General features: G+C 40.6%; 1 protein-coding gene across 1 annotated transcript; it reads right to left on the bottom strand.

The window, feature by feature from the left end:
* Positions 1-348: 348 nt before the first annotated feature.
* Positions 349-21,543, bottom strand: LOC125765332 (elongation of very long chain fatty acids protein). The gene is made up of 8 exons (XM_049430353.1): positions 20,879-21,543; positions 7,260-7,431; positions 3,699-3,806; positions 3,463-3,543; positions 3,206-3,368; positions 2,063-2,199; positions 1,520-1,678; positions 349-1,437 (listed from the first exon to the last, which is right to left on the bottom strand). The coding sequence occupies exons 2-8, from the start codon at positions 7,398-7,400 to the stop codon at positions 1,240-1,242; spliced, it is 987 nt and encodes a 328-aa protein (XP_049286310.1). The 5' UTR covers positions 7,401-7,431; positions 20,879-21,543; the 3' UTR covers positions 349-1,239.
* Between the last annotated feature and the right edge of the window lie 660 nt (positions 21,544-22,203).

The following is a 22,203-nucleotide window of genomic DNA, read 5'->3' as shown; positions in this document are numbered from 1 at the left end:
ATGAGAAAATAATAAAGATACTGGAAAAGTTAAATGCTCATAAAGGATCAACGTTTGTACAGCTATTGGGATCACCGTAGAGAGATAATTGATATTTTCTTGTACAAAATTTGCAAGGAAAATAGTAATTAAAACAGTTAATAGGTCGACTGTTTCAAGCGCTGTTGGCAAATCAATTATGTAAGTTTTTGCCAGTTACAAATTACTTCTAATTCGATGCGAGCTCAAAATACCATACAAAAAAATAGAATCCGCACGCAGTTTCAATAATCGAAAGATCACTAATTGAAGCTTACATTTGATGGAGACCAGCAAAAAAAAAGAAGAAAAAAACAGTAGACGATCGAGTGTATTATTAATTTTGTTTTATTATAAATGTACAGTACCAGTTTTTTTGCATACATTTTTCACCAATACCAGTTTTGTACGAGCAAAACGAATCGCCTCGCTCTGGAATTATCGCTGATTTGCTTAACGATTCGTTACATACTAATGAAAGAAATGATTCCGTACGAGTATCGAAAGCTATCGCTGAGAGTGCAACCGTTGGCGTATCATTTCACGATCATGTGGCAAACAAATTCAGTTAAGTACGATCCTTTCTGGTTGCAATTGCTTAGTGCTTAATAATTTACAGCTGACTAAAGACAAAAACAATTACACGCAACACATATCCTTGACCACCCTGTGCGCCTGATCGCATGTGTATGAGTGAATGAGCTTTAATTGATGCGTCCTTACAATATAGTACAAGAAATCTTTGAACATCCACCGGAACGATTCACAATCACGCACGGTTTGATATGATCTAACTGGCTTATTAACACTATTTAATGCTATGCTTGAGTCTTATCAGCTATGGACGTTCGCTCTAAACTCGCTAGCGATTTGCTCTTACTGTGCAAAATGGTTCACCTTAAGTAGTAGAAGAAATTTAAAGCAAGTAAAATCCGTCGCTAATGCTATTGCCAAGCCGAAACGGCCACGCTTCCTTTCTTCAAATCTGCTTAATTTTGTTCAAACAGGCATTTTTTCACTGGCAGCGTCCAGGCAGTAATCAGCGATGAGCTTTCCCCTCGGGAGGGAAGATTCCCGTTGGCTTGATGGCGATGGAAGCTAATGATGGCTCCTGGCTCCGAGGTTCATCCACTGCCAGAGCAACAAGCCCACGCTGGAAAGCTCAGTGCCGATCACAGTAAAAGGGCACCGGTTTGTTAGCACCGTTCCCGTCGTGAGCATCTAATTACTACCGAACCCGACGAACGCACGATGCCGCGTGGTCGAGTAGCTGTCCTCCATTGTTTTGTCGATGGTCTGGTAGAAGTCGGGTTTGCCATTGCTGTGCGTGGTCGTATGCCCGTTCGAGATGTTCTTGTTCGGCACAGACTCGAGGTTACCGTTGGTGAGTGCCATCTGTTCAGCCTTTTCCTTCTTTGCCTGATGAAAATTGGGGGAAAAATCCAGGCGTTGAGTTATAAGGATCAAAAGACAAAAAAAGGTAGGAATTACAATCACTTACCTGTTTTCGCACGGTGTACGCCTGTTTGTAGAAGTTCGAAAACAGGAAGTAGAACATAACGGCATGAGCTCCAATAAAGTAGGCAAACGCGATCGGATAGTTGCACTCGTTCCAGATCAGCAGCTGGAAGGCATGTCCCATCACCAGAATGAACTGGACCTGTGAAAAGAGGCAAATGAAATTTGAAAATTGTTGGAAAATGGCTGCGTGATTGTTGGTTGTACAGTTCAATTTTTCAAAAATAAAACAAAAAAGTTCAAGAGATAGATAAAAGGATGTTCTATGAAGTAAAAATGATGAAAAGAATAAAAATTGAAATCGTAATAAGAGTAAAAGATAACGTAAATAAAAGAGGATAAAAAGACGTAATAAATACAAACGGATTTGAACGAGAATCAACGGTTACGATCGGTTGTTTTGTTTACTTCTGTAACTATTCAAAGAAATAAGAAAAGGTCTGCATTTTTTTTTCATTTTATAAACTTCATACAACATCTTAATTATGTTACGCACTGTACGTTAGAACAACAAGCTTCAACTTACCATTTGGAAAACTGTTAGATACTTCTTCCACCACAGGTACTTCTGTACCTTCGGTCCCATCGCGGCCAACATGTAGTACGTGTACATGACTATATGCACGAGGGTATTCAACAGACCGAAGAAAGAACTGTGTCCACCTGGAAGCAAAAACGGTAACAACAAAAAAGTTTGATTTACGAAAAAAATATCTATTTTAAGTTTTTATAAAACATTTAATCGTGATCTAAAGTTTTACTAAGTGAAGTAAATAATTTTAAAATTGAAATCATTTTCTTTCTGTTTAGTCAAAATCGTGTTACATTACGCTATAATTGATTTTATAGCAAACGATAAGTTAAATGATTGAAAGCATTCCTAAGCAGGATAAAAATCAATTAATCGCCTTGAACGTATTTTTTTTCTTCTCTTTTTTGCGTCTATTTACCATTCCATGCAAATCAGCATGATGCTGCATCATTTCTCCAGAATAGCAATTCAATTAGCTGGCTAAAAACCTAAAGCCTTACGAAGGTCAGAAGCATCAAATAATTTGTCTAGTCCGTTTCGTATGAACCTTCGGTTCGGAATTTCGTCAATTGGCAGCAGGTTAGAGAGTGGAATGATGAAAATACATATCCCCTGCTACCATTTCTTGACAAAAGGCCAAGTACGGTAGCCGCACTGTGACACGGGTGAGCGAACTGACTGGGCTGAAGTGACACATTAAATCTTGTGAGCGTAAATGAGGCATTACTGAGGTGACCCTATTGGGAGTGGATGCCCTAACGAAACACAGCAGCATTGTAATGATAAATGTGTGTATTTTTTCATGTTGACACTAGGCGTTGGGCCCTGTCTATTTCATCCACGAAAAAAAAAATGGTTTCTTCAGCGCTCCCCAAAATGTAAGGCGTGATTGTGTAAGGTCTGAGAAACACCTGGTAGTCTGCTGCTGCTGTTGTAGTAATCAATACGTCGCAGAAGCGTGAAAAAAGAAACACCCGGCACTAAGGTTGCGTTGGGGTCGCAAAAGGTCCTCCTCTGACTTTGCTTGCTGATGTTGGGCAAATAAAAGTCCGAAAGTGCAAAAATGTCCCAAAAAAGGTTTTCACGTTTCACTATTCATTCGTTGGGTTGGGTTGAAGGTTTGGTCTAAATACTAACCTGGCGTAAACTTAACTCCCCACCAAACCGAAGCCGGCATGATGCCGTGATGGATAACGTGTAGGGTCGACACCTGATCGTACCGTTTTCGCATCACGAAGAAAATCGTATCGAAGAACTCGGTAAACTTGGAGAAATAGTACCACCAGCAACCGGATGCCATCTGGAAGAAGATAATGGAATAGATAACCGGAATGTATAAATAAATCGAACCGAAGGAAAAACCCAAACCCCCCCCCCCCCCAGTCATGACTTACTCTCATGGCCATTGGTGAGCGGGAGTAATCAACCGGCTGACAGCGCAGACTGTACCCGGCGAGCCATCCGGAAATGCATGCCTGTGGGATAGCGGAACAAGAACGAATCAGCATAATGATTTGCGTTGGTTTTTAAAAAGTGAAAGGCATCCTAGTGTCCGTCACGTTACGGGTTCAATGAAACTGAAGCCAACCTTCCCGGGTGTAACGGATCGTGTTGGGCGGAAGGTTCTTACCTCGTAAAACAGCCACGTACTGAACAACACCTGCAAGAAGTTGTACACGATCAGCACCTTCCGCAGCTCGAAGGGTTTCCTGTTTTCCATCAGCTTGGGACCAAGAACCTGCGGGAAACAGCGAAAAAAGGTTGAATCGGAACGTTAGTAATGGTGCAAATCCTTGAAGAAGGAACGGATTCTAGCGTATCGTTGTCTACGGCCTGGTTCGTTGCCCTGCAGTGCAATTAAGCATGATTCTAGCAAAACGAGTCAATTGTATTGGATGGTGATTCGTTCGGATCAGGTTAACGAACCTGATGGTGGGTGAATGGCTGAGAAAACGATCCGTATCTGATGCATGTTGATGGTTGATGTTTTGTACAGAGTCATAAAATGCATGTACGGTGAGACTACGTTGCAGAGGATAGTCCATTGCAAGGTCACTAAGAGATCTTTGTTCTCTTCCATTTGTTCAAACCTCAAGAATCGGGTTTCTGACCTGGCTGATTAAAAATAGTTTTTGTGTGAAGTATTTTATCTTCTTTTGATGGTTATGTACTTAAGCTGAGTAGTTGGATAGGTTTCTTAATCTTAAATAAACCTTACTTTAAGTTTTTTTTTAAACAGATAAACACTTCTGCTATTTCAAATTTATTTGTAAAGGTCTTTATTCTCAAGTTTGATTAGAAGTTCTTTTGCGATTTGCTTTTGTAAATATTAGCATTTTAATTGAACTTGTTCCATTAGGTCGCGAGTTAAATTATTATACTTTTTTTAATCCGTAGGATCAAAGATAAACCAGTTCTTCTGGTGTTACCTAGTCGTAATGTGTAGAATTTATGAAGATTTTTGTTTGCTTTTAACTAGATAGCCCGGTAAAAGAGTCTGAGGTGGTCACTTTGGTTTCAGGTATCGAGTTAGAGGTATGAATAGTGGTACCTAATAGACAAGATAGTTTAATATCAACTACGTTACTAGAACCAGATAAAAAGTAAAAAAAAATATATTAAAATTGAAAAGACAAACAAAGTGATATGAAGTAATATAGAAATAAATACTACACTTTTTTGATTTGAATATTTTAAAATACGAAAACATTAACAATTACAAAAATATAAAAAAACTGCTTGAGAAATAGATTTATAATATGTAATGTGTCTTAAAAATACTTCGTTTTTCTTCAAAATTAAAAAAAAAATATACCTATAAGAAAATACGTAGCTTTTTTATTTTTTTAAGGTCACACAATAACATTTTTATCTAACATTTTGAACTTGTTTTTTATTCTCAAAAAGCTAATGATCGTAAAGTTACGTTACGCACTATTAAATGATGATGATAAACTTATTTTTTTGTTGCTTGATTTCATTCATCCTTGAGGTTGAAAGTTTTAAGCAAGAGTTTTCATTTCAAATTCAGCAGCTGAAATCAATAGTAGCTGCTTGCAAATCTTACGTTACGGCGTTATATACACTAAGCTCAACCGTTTAAACCGTTACAAAAAAAGAAGCCCCCGTTATGATTCGTTGACTGTAACATCCGTCGGAAATGTAAGCAAACGTGCCGTTTTTGGTTGAAAAAGTTTTAGGAATTGATAAGGAGGATTTGAGTTGCCCCGAATCCAAAGACGAACGTTTCAAAGGGCGAAAATTTCTCACACACCACATCAAGCGCATCCATGTTGCAACGCTGTCCACCGGTTACATATGGCCATCGTCGGATGGCCTTGAACTTGGCACGCCGTACGGTGGTTTCTTTTCTTTCGATTTAGCTTATGAAAGTCAAAATGTTGTCACGTTTCAATTTACACATCCTTTTCGGCATGTGACTTCGAGATGGGAGGTGTCTTAGTTTGCACCGAAAACGGTACGGCGAATATGCAATCGTTGAAGGTTAATGTGATAAATTCATCTTAGCTGGTGAGGTAAATGAAACGAACGGTAATGTAAAAAAAATCCACTTTACAAAATCCGTTGCTGCGATTGGTGGCCGGATGTTTCACGAACCGAGTGCACATTCACTTGTTTTGAGTTTTGTTGTTTGCTGTTCTGCAAGGTCAGTGGAGTATTATCGGTGAAGGGTGTAGGGTATTTCGGTTACCGCTAAAATTCCCACCATCCATCACCGACCTTCCGCCACCTTCAGTTGAATCTTTCGATGAAGCCCTATCAGATTTGGCAGTTGCTTTTTGCAAAAAAGTAAATGCATCAGGGCAATGCATCTTGCAGGCTGAAGGACGCTTGGTTTACTCCATTATTCTACTATTCGGCGTGAAGATTTTTTTTTAATTTTTGGTAAAAAGGAAAGTAATGTTTCGCTTTTCGTAGGTAGTAGAAGAGATGTAGAACCTGTTATTGCTGAATGGTAATAGTGGGATACATTTTTGTGTGAACTAAATGTCATTACGCATTATGAAATATTGGGAAAATAAATTTCCTTAAATTTTATCGAACAGAGTAGATTGAATACTATATTTCATACAATTTTCTTTGAAGTTTTGTCTTGATATTTTGAAAAATAAATAACTTAAGTTTTATGTTCACATTTACAGACTATGCTCGTATTAAAAACTTGCAAAAACATTGAAAAATAAAAAAAGTAATTTGAAGATACAACGTTTAAAGCAACATTAATTTACTCACAAAAGAATAAAAAAATAATAATAAAAAATATTAAAAAAATTTCTATAAATTTGAAAATCTCCTAAGGTTATAGTCTTAGCTTTTTCGGAAATTTAGCAAAATTTGTTAATTGATGTATTTTAATGCGAATTTGTAGCAATAAGTTTTTTTTCACTCAAATAATGCTTTAAATAAATTCTTTATGAATAAAAAAAAAAAAAAAAAATGCTTTAAATAAAAAAAAGAATAAAAAATAAAAAAAAATAAAAAAAATCTAAAAATTTTAAAATTTCCTTAGGCTATAGCCTTAGCTTTTTTTGAGTAATTTTGCATAATTTTATAAATTGGTTTATTTTAATGTCAATTGGTTGAAAAAAGTTTCTTTTTACTCAAATATTGCTTTAAATAAAAAAGAAATAAAAAATAATAACAAATTTAAAAAATTCTTTTAATTTGCCAACCTCCTACGGCTATAGTCTTAGCCTTTTTTGCGTAATTTAGCAAAATTTTTAAATTTATATATTTTAATGCTGCTTTAAAGTGACTTGGATTTAATTTACTCCGTAATTCGTAACTTAATTGTAATTTAATTGTAATTTAATCGTAATTTAATTGTAACAAGTAAGATACATTTAGAAGTGTTTTTAGTTCTAGTTGTATGGTACCAACGACATTTGTTTTAAGAACAATAAATTGCTACAAGGTGCGATTGTCAGTTTGACCAGAAATATAATTACAATTGTAATACTTAAGGTCCAATAACTTTAATTACCGTACAGTTTTATACAAAACTGGAGTGAGCATTTGGAATATTTTTAAAATTATTTACTTGGCTTTGGGCTTATTGGGTTGGAACAAATTGTTGTTCAAAGAGGACAAACATAAAAATTCCATTTTAAGTCATTTGGATTTCAACGGAAACTGTAAAAACAAAATGCCTCGAATTTATTTTACCTACCTTTACGAAGTAAGCATAGCACAGACTGATTCCGATGGTGGGAAAGGGCGAACTCATCAGGGGCCAATCGCGCGTCCTTGGATCCGATAGTTCGTCCATCAGATACCGCCAGCCCTGGTGTACGTTTGTGATAAGCTCCATTCTAATAGGTTATGATATCTTTTGAGTATTGCTGTAAAGAAGAAAAAAAAACGGAAAGAAAACATGTTCATTAGTAAAACAGAAACCAGACAGACAAAGTGAAAGGACAGTTCTAGAAGATGCCATTAAACTAGAAAGTGTTTTGTCGCTTCCATTATAAGCACCAAACGCACGCAATGATCACTCTCACTTGTGCAAATGTCCAGTTTACTGCAATGACGTCAAACGTACTGGTCGAACCCCCGGGGACACTTCCGGAATGGGAGTAACTGAACAAGATGGTCGATGTGTTTTTTTTCCATTCCACTTCTCTTTTCTTCAAACACTCTACACCGTTTTGAGTGGGATTTTGTTGTATGTGCGAAACATTTATAGTGTTTGATAATTGTTCACTTCGTTATCGGTACGTCAGTAGGTGCAAAATGCGAAATTCGATGGAAAGTTCATGCAGCAAGGAAATGTGTTTCGTTTATTGTAAATATCGAATGTCATTTCTCCTTCCATGATGCGGCATGCATTTGGCAAAGCGTTTGACATTGATGCAAGATTAAAATCTTCTAGCGTGTTCTATCATATACGATAGGAACTTCTCTTTTTGCCATTGAGGATCATTTTGGGGGGTCAAAAAATCCACAAACTTGTTTTATTGTTCTAACAAACCATCGACCGGACACCGGAAAGTGGCGATGATCGACTTCGAAACGTAAAATAAAATCCTTCAAAAAGCTACCCTCACACGGTATGGGTAATAAATAGTATGATAGAGCTCTTCGACTGTAAAAGCTGCTGTGACTTCCGCTGGTGCGAATGCAAAGCGTATTTTTTCCTGCATATTGTTTCAAAAACAGCTGGCCATTGTAGCTCATGGATTGATGAAGTTGCACTAGAAAACAAAAAAGTAAAAGACAAAAACGTAAACTTGTCACAAGATCGTGAATCTGTAGTCGATTTCCTGTTCTTTTAAAACATTCGCAACAAAGCAATAAAAATACGACCCCGGCATGATGATCCAACTGGTTTTTTTACGTTTACATAGTTGGTTAGATCAAGATCGTATGGTTCTCTCTCTCTCTCTGAGTGTGTGCGTGTTTGAATGAGGCCAGTTTTAGTGATCGTAAAGGAAGAATGAATATTTATTCCAGACCTGAAATAGAATGTTGCATATGGAACAAGTCGTCCTTCTGGTGTTGAATACAACTTCGCAAATAACTGAAAATAAGGGCAAGGATGCTTATTTGGACAATATTTCCACAGGACTTGCAATTAGGTCTTCTATATTAGGTAAGGTTTTTTTAATGTAAACGAAAATGGTACGAAGACGAAGAAAATAATGAGAGTATTGACTTATATTGTCAGGGATGAGTAAGTTTTGAAAGCTTCGAGTCACATTCAAAACCAAAAACCGGTTGGTGGGCCACATTGCCCGATGCTTTGATATAATATTAAACGTAGTAAAGCTCCTTTTATCCGGTTTGATTCGGATTAGACCTATTGCTGGATTCTTGAAAAGTGAATTGGGACTTGAAAACCTTTTTTTCTTATTTTTCAGTGTTGCATTAACATTTTTAATCCTTCATAACATTTGATATAATGAAGCTGTTAGCTTCGTAACTTTGAAACTAGATTCGCGGGCCGCCGGTAAAACCACCTCGGGGGTGATGGGTGATGCATTTATGAAGCTTTATTCAATCTAAAAATTTGTAAGGATTTTATCTAATTCTTGATTCATTAAATCCGAAGTTATGCGCGTCCAACGTTCCAAATTTGCTTTCGTTTTTTTTTTGTTTAGCATTCAGACATTCAAATTCAAACGATGATCGCAAGCAGCAACGAATTTAGAGATAAACCATAATACGAGTTTTGCATCCATTTGTACTAACAATTTAATTTATTTTAGCAAAAACAAAAGTAATGAGAAAAGTTTAAAGCTATGAGCCAGTAGTTATACATATTTCAGCAATAATTTTTTAAAAAATTTACAAACATTTTCCCCCTATTCGTTTAAAACCTCGCAAGCAAATTCCCTGAAAAATGGGTGTGAAATTAATAGCGAAACTTATAAATTCTAAATAAATAAATTCGAAAAATAAATTCTAAAGTAATAAATTCTTAGAAATAAATTCTAAATAAATTCTTAGAATAAATAATAAATAAATAAAGGATTTTGTTTTATCAGTAAATTGTAAAATAGCAACACCACAGCATTATAAATTGTTGTAAAGAAGCGATTGCACAAAGATGCAATAAAATGGTATAAAATAATGCACCGTTGTGCACAAAGGATTACATTTGCTTGTGTACACGGATTACGGTCACCGCTTCTAAGATGTCCTACATCAAAAACCCCCTCTGGCAGAACCATCGTTGTTTCGCCATACAGCTGCTGCCTAGCTACTCTGCCAGATCTGCGACAAAAAAGCTAAAGCAAATGTAAAGGCGTAAAGGTCAGCGAAGGAGCCGTAAGCGATCGTTTTATTATCCACCTTCCTCGGCCGATGTACCGATTGCTAACGGATGGGTCACCAAAACCTAGGTTTGTTGAACTTTCGTTAGCTTCTCTATGTGGATGGCAATGTCGTGTGTACGTGTGTGTACGTGTGTGTGTGTAATTGTTGTGCCATCGCCCATAATGAGGTGGTCAGTAATGGTGCCCATATAAGCAGGTGCACTCGCACTGTACAGCGGGACCTTCAGAGGTCGTTTTGTTTTATTTCGTCTTCTAATCGTACTGACCCCATATCCACGCTTCTCCATTGCTGGATGGAGCTTGCGGGGGGAGGTAAGCGGAAGATCGGTGGGACATAGATTCATTACAAATGAACGTCTTTAGCGCCACCTCCCCGCTGGGTGGGCGATGAGTTCGCACAATGCAAAAGAAGGTCAAACCAAACTCCGAGCGTTAGTTGGAATGGATGGTGAAAATGGGGGGTTCGTCGCTTATGAATCGTCATTAGAATCTTTCGTAACTGTACGGCCGGGCTACGTTACCGGGCCTCACCCAACCGTCTGGCACTTTGGCGCGTCAGTCTCGCATTCTGATTGTCCGTCAGCTGGGCGTATCGAGGCACCGTGCTTGCATGCTGAGCACGCAACCCAGGACGCAGACGACACTTTAGCGGATAAATTTGTTTAGCCATCGATACACAAATCCGATGCTGGGCACGGTGTGAAACATCGTTACACCGATGTCACACCGTGGAGTTTCATTCGTTCCACCTCCGTGCGCGTTTAAGCATGCATGGGAGAACATCCCCCTTTTTATTGCGGTATGCTGGCTGCTAACAGTAAGCTGGCCACACTTTTAATGCTTCTAATAAAAACCCCTTCCCTATACTAGCTGGCGGATAGGATACAGTTTATGGTTATGAAAATGATGCAATTTATATGCACTCCAACGAACGGGGAAGTAGCAAGGTCATGCCAAGTGGCGTGTCCAGACGCGCCCTTTTTAACGGACGCTCCTTTGCGAATTAGAAACTCGGAACCGCCGTAAGCCATAAGGCACTTCGGTCCGGTTTGCGCACAAAACCGCTTGAGAGCAATTTGCCGGAACGGGTTCGGAAGGTTGTTTGGTATACGTATGGTTTTCGCAAAGATCGATTAGTCTTGTGGCATCGATCGAAAGATATAGAGGCTTTATGGGGAAAAACTTGCCGACAAACTAAAAACGAAAATGATCATTTAATAAGATTTGTTCATGCAAAACCAACCAAATCTAGGACGTTGCTCGTGACCATCGTACCATGGCAAACCCTTTTCTGCTGCGAACGTTTCATTAGCTTGGTTGACCTCCGGCGGAGATGGGTAATAAAAATAAAATCCTTCCCAAAAAAAAAACCGCGCGCTAGAACGAACGATTAAATGGTGAAAACAATTCGTTAGTTCTGCCTCACTCACGATCGAACGCAATCGATTAGATCCGTGTCGATGTAATGTTGATTTATGGCCTGGTGCCGCACAAGATCGAGGTTTCTATTTGTGCGGATCACTGCCCAGCGTTCGATTGCGCACTAGTAATTCGGGTACGTGATGTCATTGGGTTTCTTTATATTTTTTCCCATCATGCACTATCCACCCACCACCATTCAGATCGATCGACCATTGCCGTGATCGTTTTATTAGTGTTTGGCAAAATTTTTGGCATGCTGTCATAATTAACGATGACAGCCACACCAGCGAAAACATAACGTAACTCGGGTGGCGGCAGATGGTACTGTTTAATTGAAGCACCGTAGCAATTGCCACCAATGACGTTGATGAGCGCATTCCGGTATCTGGTCTTGCGACAGATTGTAGCCAAAAAATAGGGTCAATGACAAATGGGTCATTATTGAATGTTTCGTACGCAGCGAACTTTGGCACTGCAGCGAGTGCCAAGATGGGATTGCCATCCTCGCAGAAATGTCAAACCCAGCAACACCCGGGAATTACCCCGCGCGCGAAGACTTGCAACTGGTGTTTTGTAACTAAATGTGCAATTAAAAACTGTATCGTTGATGCAACGGAAAGTAACTTAAGCTTTGTATGATCAGGTGATCTAACCCGGGGGGTTTATTAGTAGATAAATAAAGCTGCAGAAAGCCTGCAAAAAAAAAAAAATGCATACGAATGGTAAGATTAAAGGCAGTATAAAACCAATACTGGCGTGAATAATTAATATACATAGTCTCTTACAGAGCTTGTTTTGCTTATTAAAATATTGTGCCACTTTTTGTGTGTATATATTTGGAGTTTTGCTTCTCATTTTCGGTTTTGCGAAATGGCTTTGGCATTGATTAGCGATAGGATGAATATTATGCACAACGTTGTCCACCGTTCCAAACTAGTTTAGGACGAGCCACTAGGTAAGCAGGTAGTAGGCTAAAATGTCAAGGAACTGGAAAACTGTTTAAAAATTCCTGCTGGAAATAAAATGCCTCAACAACAATAGCAACACACTAAAGAACACTCCCTTCTATTTCGAACAGGTTGCGATTGCGTGCGCATCCACTTGTTAGTAGGAGCAACAACAGTGCCAGGATTAATGGAATGGAATTTAATTATAATCAATTAATTTCCATCCTACTGTATGTGGCACAGCGACAAAAAAAATATCAACAACCACAAATCGTAATGAATATGGAACAGTGCGTGTGATGCTGTGTGACACAAAGACGATACGACCGCTGTCGCCCTGGCGTTGCAGCGTCAATGTGAAAAGGTTGGTGCAGGTTCTGGAACTGAGAAGACAATCCCCAGCTGACGGTGGGGCAAAACATTTCAACATGTACAGGCTTGTTGACAGTTAGTACACCCGATAGAGGGCGCTATTCTAGAACTCTCGATGTCTGGCCGTTCAACAGCACTTGATGACGTGACGGGTGTTATTACGCGACGCGTAAGCCAGGTACTCTGGTTAGCTGGTTTGGGTAGTGCAGGGGAGGACAGTGATCAATAACCGTTAGTAAACAACGGGCTAGACAGTTGGACAGGTTTTTTTTTGCACCGTCTACTTGAGACCGCCCGCCTGTCAGTTGGTTTGGAGATGTTGTATGACGTTTTATTGTCTTCCTTTACATTTCATTTCACTCCATGTGAGATCATTCTCAAGACAAAACACACGCAAATGCAGGTCTGAACTTCAACTTGATCTTGCTCATTGAGTGACTGGTGATCGTGAGCGCGCGGGGAGTTGGTAGCATTTGTTGCAGGGTGTAATTAACACCACATGCAGTTACCATTCCTCCCGATCGACACCTGCCCGGTTGACAAAGTGAAGGAAATTTCCTGCAATCCATACGGTCGGCCAAGCCCGGTGGTGACGCACGGCGAGATAACTGTTTTTGTGTTTTATCGTTTCCATAACGTTCAGTCTACCGTTGCATAAGTTGTCGTTGTTTTTTTCAAAGCGATCCTCCACAGGATGGAATGTTTAGCGAACGGACAGCATAACGCGCTTACCGGGCGTTGGATGTCCCATCGAATGCAAAGCTGTTTTCCATCTATTTTGTTTCCTTTTTCTTTTTATAACGTGCATAAATATTATTACCATTTTAACCCCATTTTGCTACGGTTCATTTGAAACGATCGAGTCGACAGATTAATCCATCAAGAGGTGTTTGCGAGGCGTTGTTTGTGTTTGTTCAATTTCGGATGCTTAGTATTTAAAACTGGCCAACCGTTTGCCGATCATCATGTCATTGTGATTTTTTTCTTTCGCTTCATGCTTGATTGAAAGTGCGAAGATTCACACCGTGCAAGGGTACGGTATGTTGATTTCGGATGGCTTTTTTCCGGATTGTTTTAGCTTATGGTGGAGGTTTACCACTTTTTTTTACTACCATAGCCATCAATGCCATGTTGTGTGTGTGTGTGTCTTTGGATGCTGCACAAATTCTACCGATTTGACCCGATTCCGGCATTAACCATCGGTATCGAGTTTGTTAGACAAATGAAAAAGACCGTCACCTGAACCGTGCCACGGATGATGATATGCAAACATGTGAGAAGACTCAATGCTGAATCACATACAAACATACGCTCGCGCACATCAATGGCACCCAGGTGAGGAACAACGAAACGCACTTTAAGCACACGGGCACGTACGGAGTTACATCCGTGAGTGGTGCGGTGTTGTGGTCCGGTGTCTACTTTCGTAGATAGATGGCGAAATGTGTTTGAGACCATGCTCCAATCCCTAATGGGCAACACTTTGTATGCTGTCCGGATAGGCAGCGTCTTTCGGGTCTCGCACAACATTGAAGTGAATCAGTTGTATTAACACGGTACATCAGTTGGTCTAATCTTATTGTTGAATTGAAGGTTTACATGAACCTTTTAGCTGTATCACTGTGTTTTGATTCTATTTAAATATATTGGACTCAATTTTTACTGCAAAATCTCTCTCTTCTTGGCTTTTAACGACCTTACAGGTCACGCCGGCCATTTCTGGCTTACTAGACTTATTTTTACCACGTAGCCGGATAGTCAGTCCTTGCTACGGGGGGACGGTCCGGATGGGATTTGAACCCGGTCCGGCCGTGTGGACTGGCGCCGTTTATCACATGCACCATCGGGCCGCCCCAACTGCAAAATATGAAAATAATAAACATACAGATAAAACCTCAGCAATTTTATTTCAAACTCTTCAAAATATGAGATGCCTGAGGTATCTGGTAAGAAATTCAAATATATGAGAAAGAACAAATTTATAGTCGATTCAATAAATTCATTCTGATTTCAAGTCTTATCACAAAAAAAAGTTTAGCAAATTGATCTCCAAGATCTATGAACATATTGACTAGAATTTCGGGAATCAAGTGTTCTTTACACACTATTCCACTACTAGATGGGAGTTGTTGGTTATAAATTAATTTATTTTGTATTATACAAAAACTTCTTTTAAAAATCAATCAAAAAATGGTTCTTTAACATCAAGCGTTTGTCATTTTATCAAAAAAAATCTACATTTTCTGAATTCCGGCTTATAAAGTACAACTTGAAGATATCTTCCCTTAGAATATTTTAAGTCTTCTATGATTTCTGACGATATGCTAGTGGATATCAAAAATACTACTGCCTTTACTACTACTAGTGCCTTTACTTTATCCCATTACAGCATTATCAAAATTACCTTTTTTCTCTCGCAATTTCACCTGTTTTTCTTTACTTATAAAATCATTTTTTCTATTTTCTACCTCTAACTTGCGTTAGGCTCAGGCAGCAACTAAAATATCGTAACAAAGCTTGTAATTTAAATCACAACCAGGAAGAGATTTTTTCCCCGGAACTTTAAATTCTCCCTCACATCAAACACGTGCCCCAAGCTTTAATGTGCCCTTTGTGGAAAAAAGACCAGCCCAACCGCTTCGCCATAAATTCCACTACAAAAAGATATCACCACCGTGGGTGGTACGATCGCAAGGCTAATAGGATCGTTTGCATGCACAACCGAAAAGGATCAAACGTGCTGTATCGTTCCCCGAAAAATTGCGCCTCGCTGCTTCCATCAACGTCACAGCGTTACAACCATCGAAACTAATCTTCAATTGAAGAGTGGCCAAATATGCAAGCTTAGACCGTGTCGCATGGTCGGTGAGAACTGCAGGTGCCCGAGAACTTGTGGACGACCTTCGGGTGGCCGGTCGGCCCTTTACAACTGCCGGGTATGTAGATGGGCATGTTGTTTACATTGGCCTCGCTTACGCGATTCGCAACCGTGCGTTACGTACATGGTGCATCGGTATGCGCGTATGTTGCATTGCAGAAGAAGCGGTCAACGGCGGATGGCCCATGTGACACGTTTATGCTTTAACGTCACACTGGTGCGGCTGAGCGGCCTTGAGCTTCGGTTTAACATCGGCGAAACTGCGAAATCGCTATCGATGGCTGTGACCGGTCTGACCTAGGGTAAGACAGTGTCCGGTTGGTTTGGTTAGCAAAACGTTCCTGCACATACACACACACACACACACACACACACAGCGGAGTGGTACCCCCCAAAGCGCCGTACGCAGTATTACATCATGTAATGGTAGGCATCGAAATGGAACCAACGCCTGGAATTGGCGCTCGAAAAGAGGCCACCGTTGTACGGTGGTTGCAGCATCCGATCGGGCGTCTCGAAGTGGTGGCCCCGTCTACGATTTGAATGCGCCATCGTTATGTGGCGAGCGAATATGAGTAAAGCGTAAGACGCGAAAGCGCAAAAGCGGGACGAGAGTGAAAAGCAGTAAACGAGCAACATACAAACGAAAAGAAAAGCAAACCAAAAAAAAAACAACAACAACCGAGATGCATTATTCATCGCATCGAGGTTTTGCACGTCTTGCACGCAAGCAAGGGAGACGCTTGGTGGGCAAGATGAGATGCAAATCAAGCGAAGCGAAAGAAGCGACACAACACTTGGCACATTGGGACTCTCCAATATCTGGCGACGCGTAATGATCGTCGTCACAGGCAATCACTGCCGAATCGATCGATCGGTGCGCGAAACGGGCACTGGGATTAGGTCATGCCGTTGCTCTCTTTTTGGGACAACCAACAAAAAGAAAATCGACAAATGAATCACTATTCGGAACCATTTCATGCAAAATGGGCCACTAGTGTGAAAATTAAAAGCCAGAAGCTCAAAATGGAGATCAACCCACACACGCGAAAAACTAGCAATGACACAAAATTAACGCAGCAAAACGTGTGTGAAAGGTCATTAAAAGGTGCCGTTTTGCTTGTCCCCCGGTTGGAACGTCAAAGCATGATGCAGAGGTACAATTTTATTACATGACTTACAACTACCTCGAGTCCGGTTTTGCCGTACGCTCCGTGCCTTATGGGTCAGCATCTTCAGATATTCATCGATCAGGCAAAAACCCAAACAAAAAACAAAAATCATAGACCAAAGCAAAAATTCAAATAAAATAAAATGCTGCTTCATATGCTAGCGAATTGATCGGTATGATGTAACGTTGCGCATTAACGCATACACTTCATGGGTTGGAAGCTGAAAGTTTAAAGCCGTCTTGACCGGTGGAGCAAAAAAAAAAAAGCACAACTCCCAACAACTGCTTCGTATCGCACATTCGTGTGAATGTGGCCGTGTGGTTTTGGCGGGCTTATAGGAAATATTGTTCAAACCCCGGGTGGGTACGTGAATCGACCCCAAAAACCGATGGTTTTGGCTGCGGAATTAAATAATATGCGTAGTTTGAAGGAAGATTTTTTGTTGTTGCTTGTTTCTTCTTAGTGTCCATTCTAAGTTTTGCAGTTTTTTTTTGTTGTGGCAGTACATGACATCAACCCGAGTCGAAAGCTTCGTACTTCCATTTAGTCACTGTCACTTTTGGGGTGTGTGATGATATTAAGTTCTTCAAATAAACGCGCATCAATTTATCACTTGAAGAAAACCCCGTCTCCGGTAGAGCCATCTCTTTGACATGTCTTGATATATGACACTTGTCTCAAACAAGGAAATAACCACCATTATGTTGCGGTTACTTATGAGGGGTTTTGTGTCTGTTACTCTATTTCTTAGAATTTATTTGTATTCGAGCAAAACCAAGCGAATTCTTCAAAACGGAACTCTTTTTAAATGCTTTAAAGTTCCACGTCATCTAGCAATTTGATGAAGCATATGATGATGACTTTATGTGACGTAGTTAATGTGGGGAAGGTGTTTTTTTTTTCAAATTAAAGAAATGACACCTTCAAAATGGCACTTTCCGGCAGATGATTTTGAGGCCTTTTGAGGTCGTTTTCAATTTTCGGTCCCACTAATGAGACTCCGAAAAGCTCCGGTTGCGGCAAGGTACCAGAAGCTTGGCGATAAGTTAAGTCTCGTCACCTAATTATTATCCACCCAAGACGAAACCATTTTACGAATCGTTCGACCGTATCGGAACACCACAATACCACGCGTTCCTAACCTCCCTTTTTCGGGGAGGATCTTCTGCGTTGAGCACCATTTGGCACCGGACCTTGACAGCATTTTCACGATCAAACACCCAAAGCGTCCCATCGCCATTGGGCTTGATGCAAGATTCGTTCCGTGCCGCTACCGATTGTTAATCGATGCAGCATGATTTTCATTTTCACTCACCCAATTTCCTTCTCGCAAACAAACCCAAAAAAAACAAAGAAACAAAGACGAAAAGTCCTTCATTCAGAAGAAGCGTTCCGTTCGATGACCTGGCACGGGGGTTTTTTTTGGGTGTTTTGGCCGCCATGAGAGTTATCTCACCTTCCGGTGGGCTGTTCACGCAAGTTAGTATACTATCTCACGATCTGTTTTGATTGATTTGTCGGATGTGAAGTCAATGGCGAAGTGGCAGACACGTGGCAGCGCGTGCAGAGTGCTAAGGAGAGGTCACGCACGTTCCGCACTGCTTTGCTTTCACTAGTTAGCCGCAGGAAGGTTAGTGAGCGTTATGATGGTGTTACATTAGTAACGCTTTGCGATCGAAAGGAAAGCAACCTCCGGGTGTCAACTTTTGGTCGCACAGACTCACTGTCGTTAGGGAGTTGCTTAGTGGCAAGTGTTTACATTTCGCGTACATTGCACGGCGGAATGCAAAATAATATTTGTTCACACTCGTTAGAGCGTTTGCTGGATGTTATCTAACATTTGCAAGAACAAAAAAAAAGGTTCGAAAAATAGCACTCGGTAAATATTTATATTGTTTAAAACAAAGACAAGAACGGTAGAAACTAATGAAAATTTACATGAAACGCTGTTTGTAGTTTTGTAAATAAAATACTTAAGCTAATACTAATAAGCATTAAGTGATATGGCACTACATTGCTACATAACAGGAATAAATAAAGATAAGTTGCTAGTGCAATATAAACACTAATGGCTCTAAAATACTTCAATTATTGCCTAAAGAGCAAAAGTTCAATCTTACAGCAACCAGCACAACAGTCTGGTTAATTTTGGTAGCTAATCAGTTTAAGTAGTTTAGTTCAAATGTAGTTGCACTCTAACTTTTTTTTATATATTTTGTAATAAAAAAAATACTTAAGAGTTTTTCTAACCAATTTTTGTCTCTTTCTCGAAAACAATTCAATCCACCGATATAAACATTATAGGATTAAATTAAAAAAAGTTTAAACTTTCACGTTTTTGCACTTCATGATGCCCTTGTACTTGATGCAATAAACGAAAAAAAGGGTATTGCAAAAAAAAGAAAATTATAAAAATAATACGTCAATATGAAAATAAAAAGTCGTTACAGAATGAGTCGAATACTTGCATCAAACTAATTGAAGCTCCCTGCAGCATGTGTTTTATTTAGTAATAATAAATAAAGTGACAAATAATTTTATTTATTTGTAAAAAAAAAACAAACATTTAAACACAATAAAAAAAACCGTTTAAAAACATTTTTGTTTTAATTTCACCTTTCATAACAATGCCACAACTTCGCAGTTTCACAACCTGCGATCGGGCGGCGAGTTGAAATTTCGCTAGTTTTCTAACACCTTCTCCAGTTTTGGACATATTTTTCTGCACACTTGCACTTGTGTCCCCATCGCAGGTGAGACACGGTCCGCAAAACATTCCGCCACCGGCCCTGGGCGGTAGAATGAAAAATGCGAACACGCAGCATTTATATGTGCTTTTGTGTTTGTGTGTTTCCCGGTGCGAATTATATGTAAACCCCACGGTATAAGCGCCAATCCTGATCGATCCATATTGGTATCAGTTAACACCGTCATCGGGGTTGTTTATTTTTACCACTGTCGATAGGGGCTGTTTAGTGCGGCGCGTTTCTTTCTTATTTTTTTTTTTGGTTTAGTTGGAGGAAATTCTTCTTGGTGTTGGGTCCCGGTGTCCGGTTTATTTTTTCTTCGCTCGAACTGTTTACGTTGTAGCTTGGTTCGATTTTCTCGGTGAGCACCGTACCGGTGCTGACCTTTGGAGCCCCTTTTCGCCCCAACATTCATCTGTGTGCGGGGATCGTACTGTGGATCGTACCAATTTAACCACACTTTGCACATTCAAAAACCTTGATATCGAGCACATTTTGTTTTCACTTTTCTCAACCGTTCGTCACGGTCACAACGTGAGTGAGGAAGGCGATGATAGGATCAATCCCACACCCATGTGGCATTGCGATTTCAACCATTCGGGTGGGTTTTGATGCAATCATGTATGGAGATATCATTTCCTTAAATTCGTGCCACCACGATAAGGTTGCCTCGAAAATTGAAATAAATTAACCAACACGATGACACACCATTGGGACCGCACCTAGGCAAACCGGGCAAAAGTGGCTAGCGATCGCCAAACGATCACTACCATTGGTAAGACAGGTCTGGTAAATGATGCTGCATATCACATCACCAAGGGCGGTATCGTAGTGGGACGCCAATCCTCCGGTGAGTCCAGTGACTGGCACCGTTCGGCACGATCCCGAATGCCGGGTTTTGACCGAATTTCGCTTACATAAGTCACACCGTACGATCGGTACGATTGAAATTGGGGAACCTCCGCGTAACCGGTGGACTTCTTCGCGTGTTTCGTTTGCGTTCGGCACGTTTCAGCCGGAACACATGGGCAACAATCTTGGTTTCGGGTGCCCCAAGGCGATAGCAAAATGTCCCACCCGGGCACTACCAAAAATGTGAGATTCCGGGCGCCCGAAACCGGTTCGGTGATCGGTCGAATTAAACACCTTCGTTTTTTTTGTTGTTGTCCCGGTGTCTATTCCAATCAATCACGAACCAATGACCACCGGTCATGCAATTATTAATAGAGGAAGGAAAAAAAAGCGTTTTTTTCTAGCATAAAACACGAAGTTGTGTGCGAAGAAAGTGATCAAAAAATGATAGAAATAGTGACGCATTTTTTTTAGTAAAATAAAATTTCCCATACAAAGCATACCATGATTGCGGATGTAATCAAAAACTGTCTAGTTCCACCGTTAAACTCACAAAGATATGGATCCACACACTCGCACAACGCGTATGCTAATGATAGTCCTAAAAAGTGGGAGACTTACCTTTCTAATAAATTAAAAGCTCCCAAACTGAGCGGCCACAGTTTCCCTCGAACGGGGCGCCGAGCGAAAATGTGCAGTCGCAGATGGTTAACAACAGAAAACACACACACACACACAAGCACGCACTTGGTGCTGCACTTCGCTAACGATGCTGACCGGTACAGTCAGATATCCAGTAAAATGTTGAAGCCCTTCAATTTGGCTAAAACGTCAGCAGTGTTAAAAATTCAGCCACACGACACCAAAAATGTATATCACTAGGTGCTGATTCAGCAGCCGACTGGGTGGACGGGTGCTAATGGGCACGTTACAAAACCAGCCGCCAAACACTGGGAAATCGTCTCTCGCCCTGAGGGAGAACGCTTTGGTTGAAGATCGATATGGTACTTTACAGCCGCCGTTATTCAAGACACTGCAAAAAAATGGGAACACACCATCCACTGGAAGCGAATTGCAATTGTCCTTGAAGGGGAAGTCCCAGAGACACTAGCACAAACACTCACGTATCCACATACACACAGACGCACAAATACACGTAGACTAAATAGCAGGATCTAGCCCTGAGAGTGGAGAGCCAAATATATCCTAGGTCCTACAGGGCCACTACCTGCCGCAACCGATCCGTTCGTCGTGAATCAAGCGACTGTTGCGAGCGAAATGACTTTTCGGCGATCGCGACATCGTTGTTTTATATATCGACCCCACTCCGCAACGATCTCTTACCCATCGCTTCAGCTCGCTTCAGCGTCCCAGTGTTTTCCCTCCACCAGCCGGCTGACGCCCGGGTTGCGTACGATCGCATGAAGGTAGTTGGCGATCGCACACGATCGCGGGTGTGTTTCGAAGCCTGGATAGCTCGGCAAGTGCTTCCAATGGGCGAATCACGGGACGCGCTGTGGAATGGACACCCATACAGCAAATGTGTTCACTACTACTATTACTAATGTTACTACTACTGTCCCTACTCCCTACTAGTAATGGGAATGCTTACTGATTACTCTCGTTCCTGCGCGTCCACCCGGGGGTGAACAAGAACGCTCGGGAGTCTCGGGAGAATACGAAGCGGAAGCGAACGGCTGTAAAGCCGGTTCCGAACCTAGGGGATCGCGATATAAAGCGTTCGCAAAACCTCATTTTCGTGCTGATGCGCCTATTGTCGCTTGGGACGACGGAAATTCCAACAGCTCGTTACAAATTATCACCGATGGCCGTATCCTCCACGCTGGTGAGCATGTCTCCACGCTGTCTTGTGGCAGGAAGTTTTGTAAAAACCGTGACACTAGTTTTCGCAACACTGATGGTTGGAAGTTTCGAGATGCTTTTGA

The sequence above is a fragment of the Anopheles funestus genome, chromosome 2RL, assembly GCF_943734845.2.
Source record: "Anopheles funestus chromosome 2RL, idAnoFuneDA-416_04, whole genome shotgun sequence".
In the NCBI taxonomy this organism is placed as follows: Eukaryota; Metazoa; Arthropoda; class Insecta; order Diptera; family Culicidae; genus Anopheles; species Anopheles funestus.
This window is presented reverse-complemented; position numbering and strand designations above follow the sequence as displayed.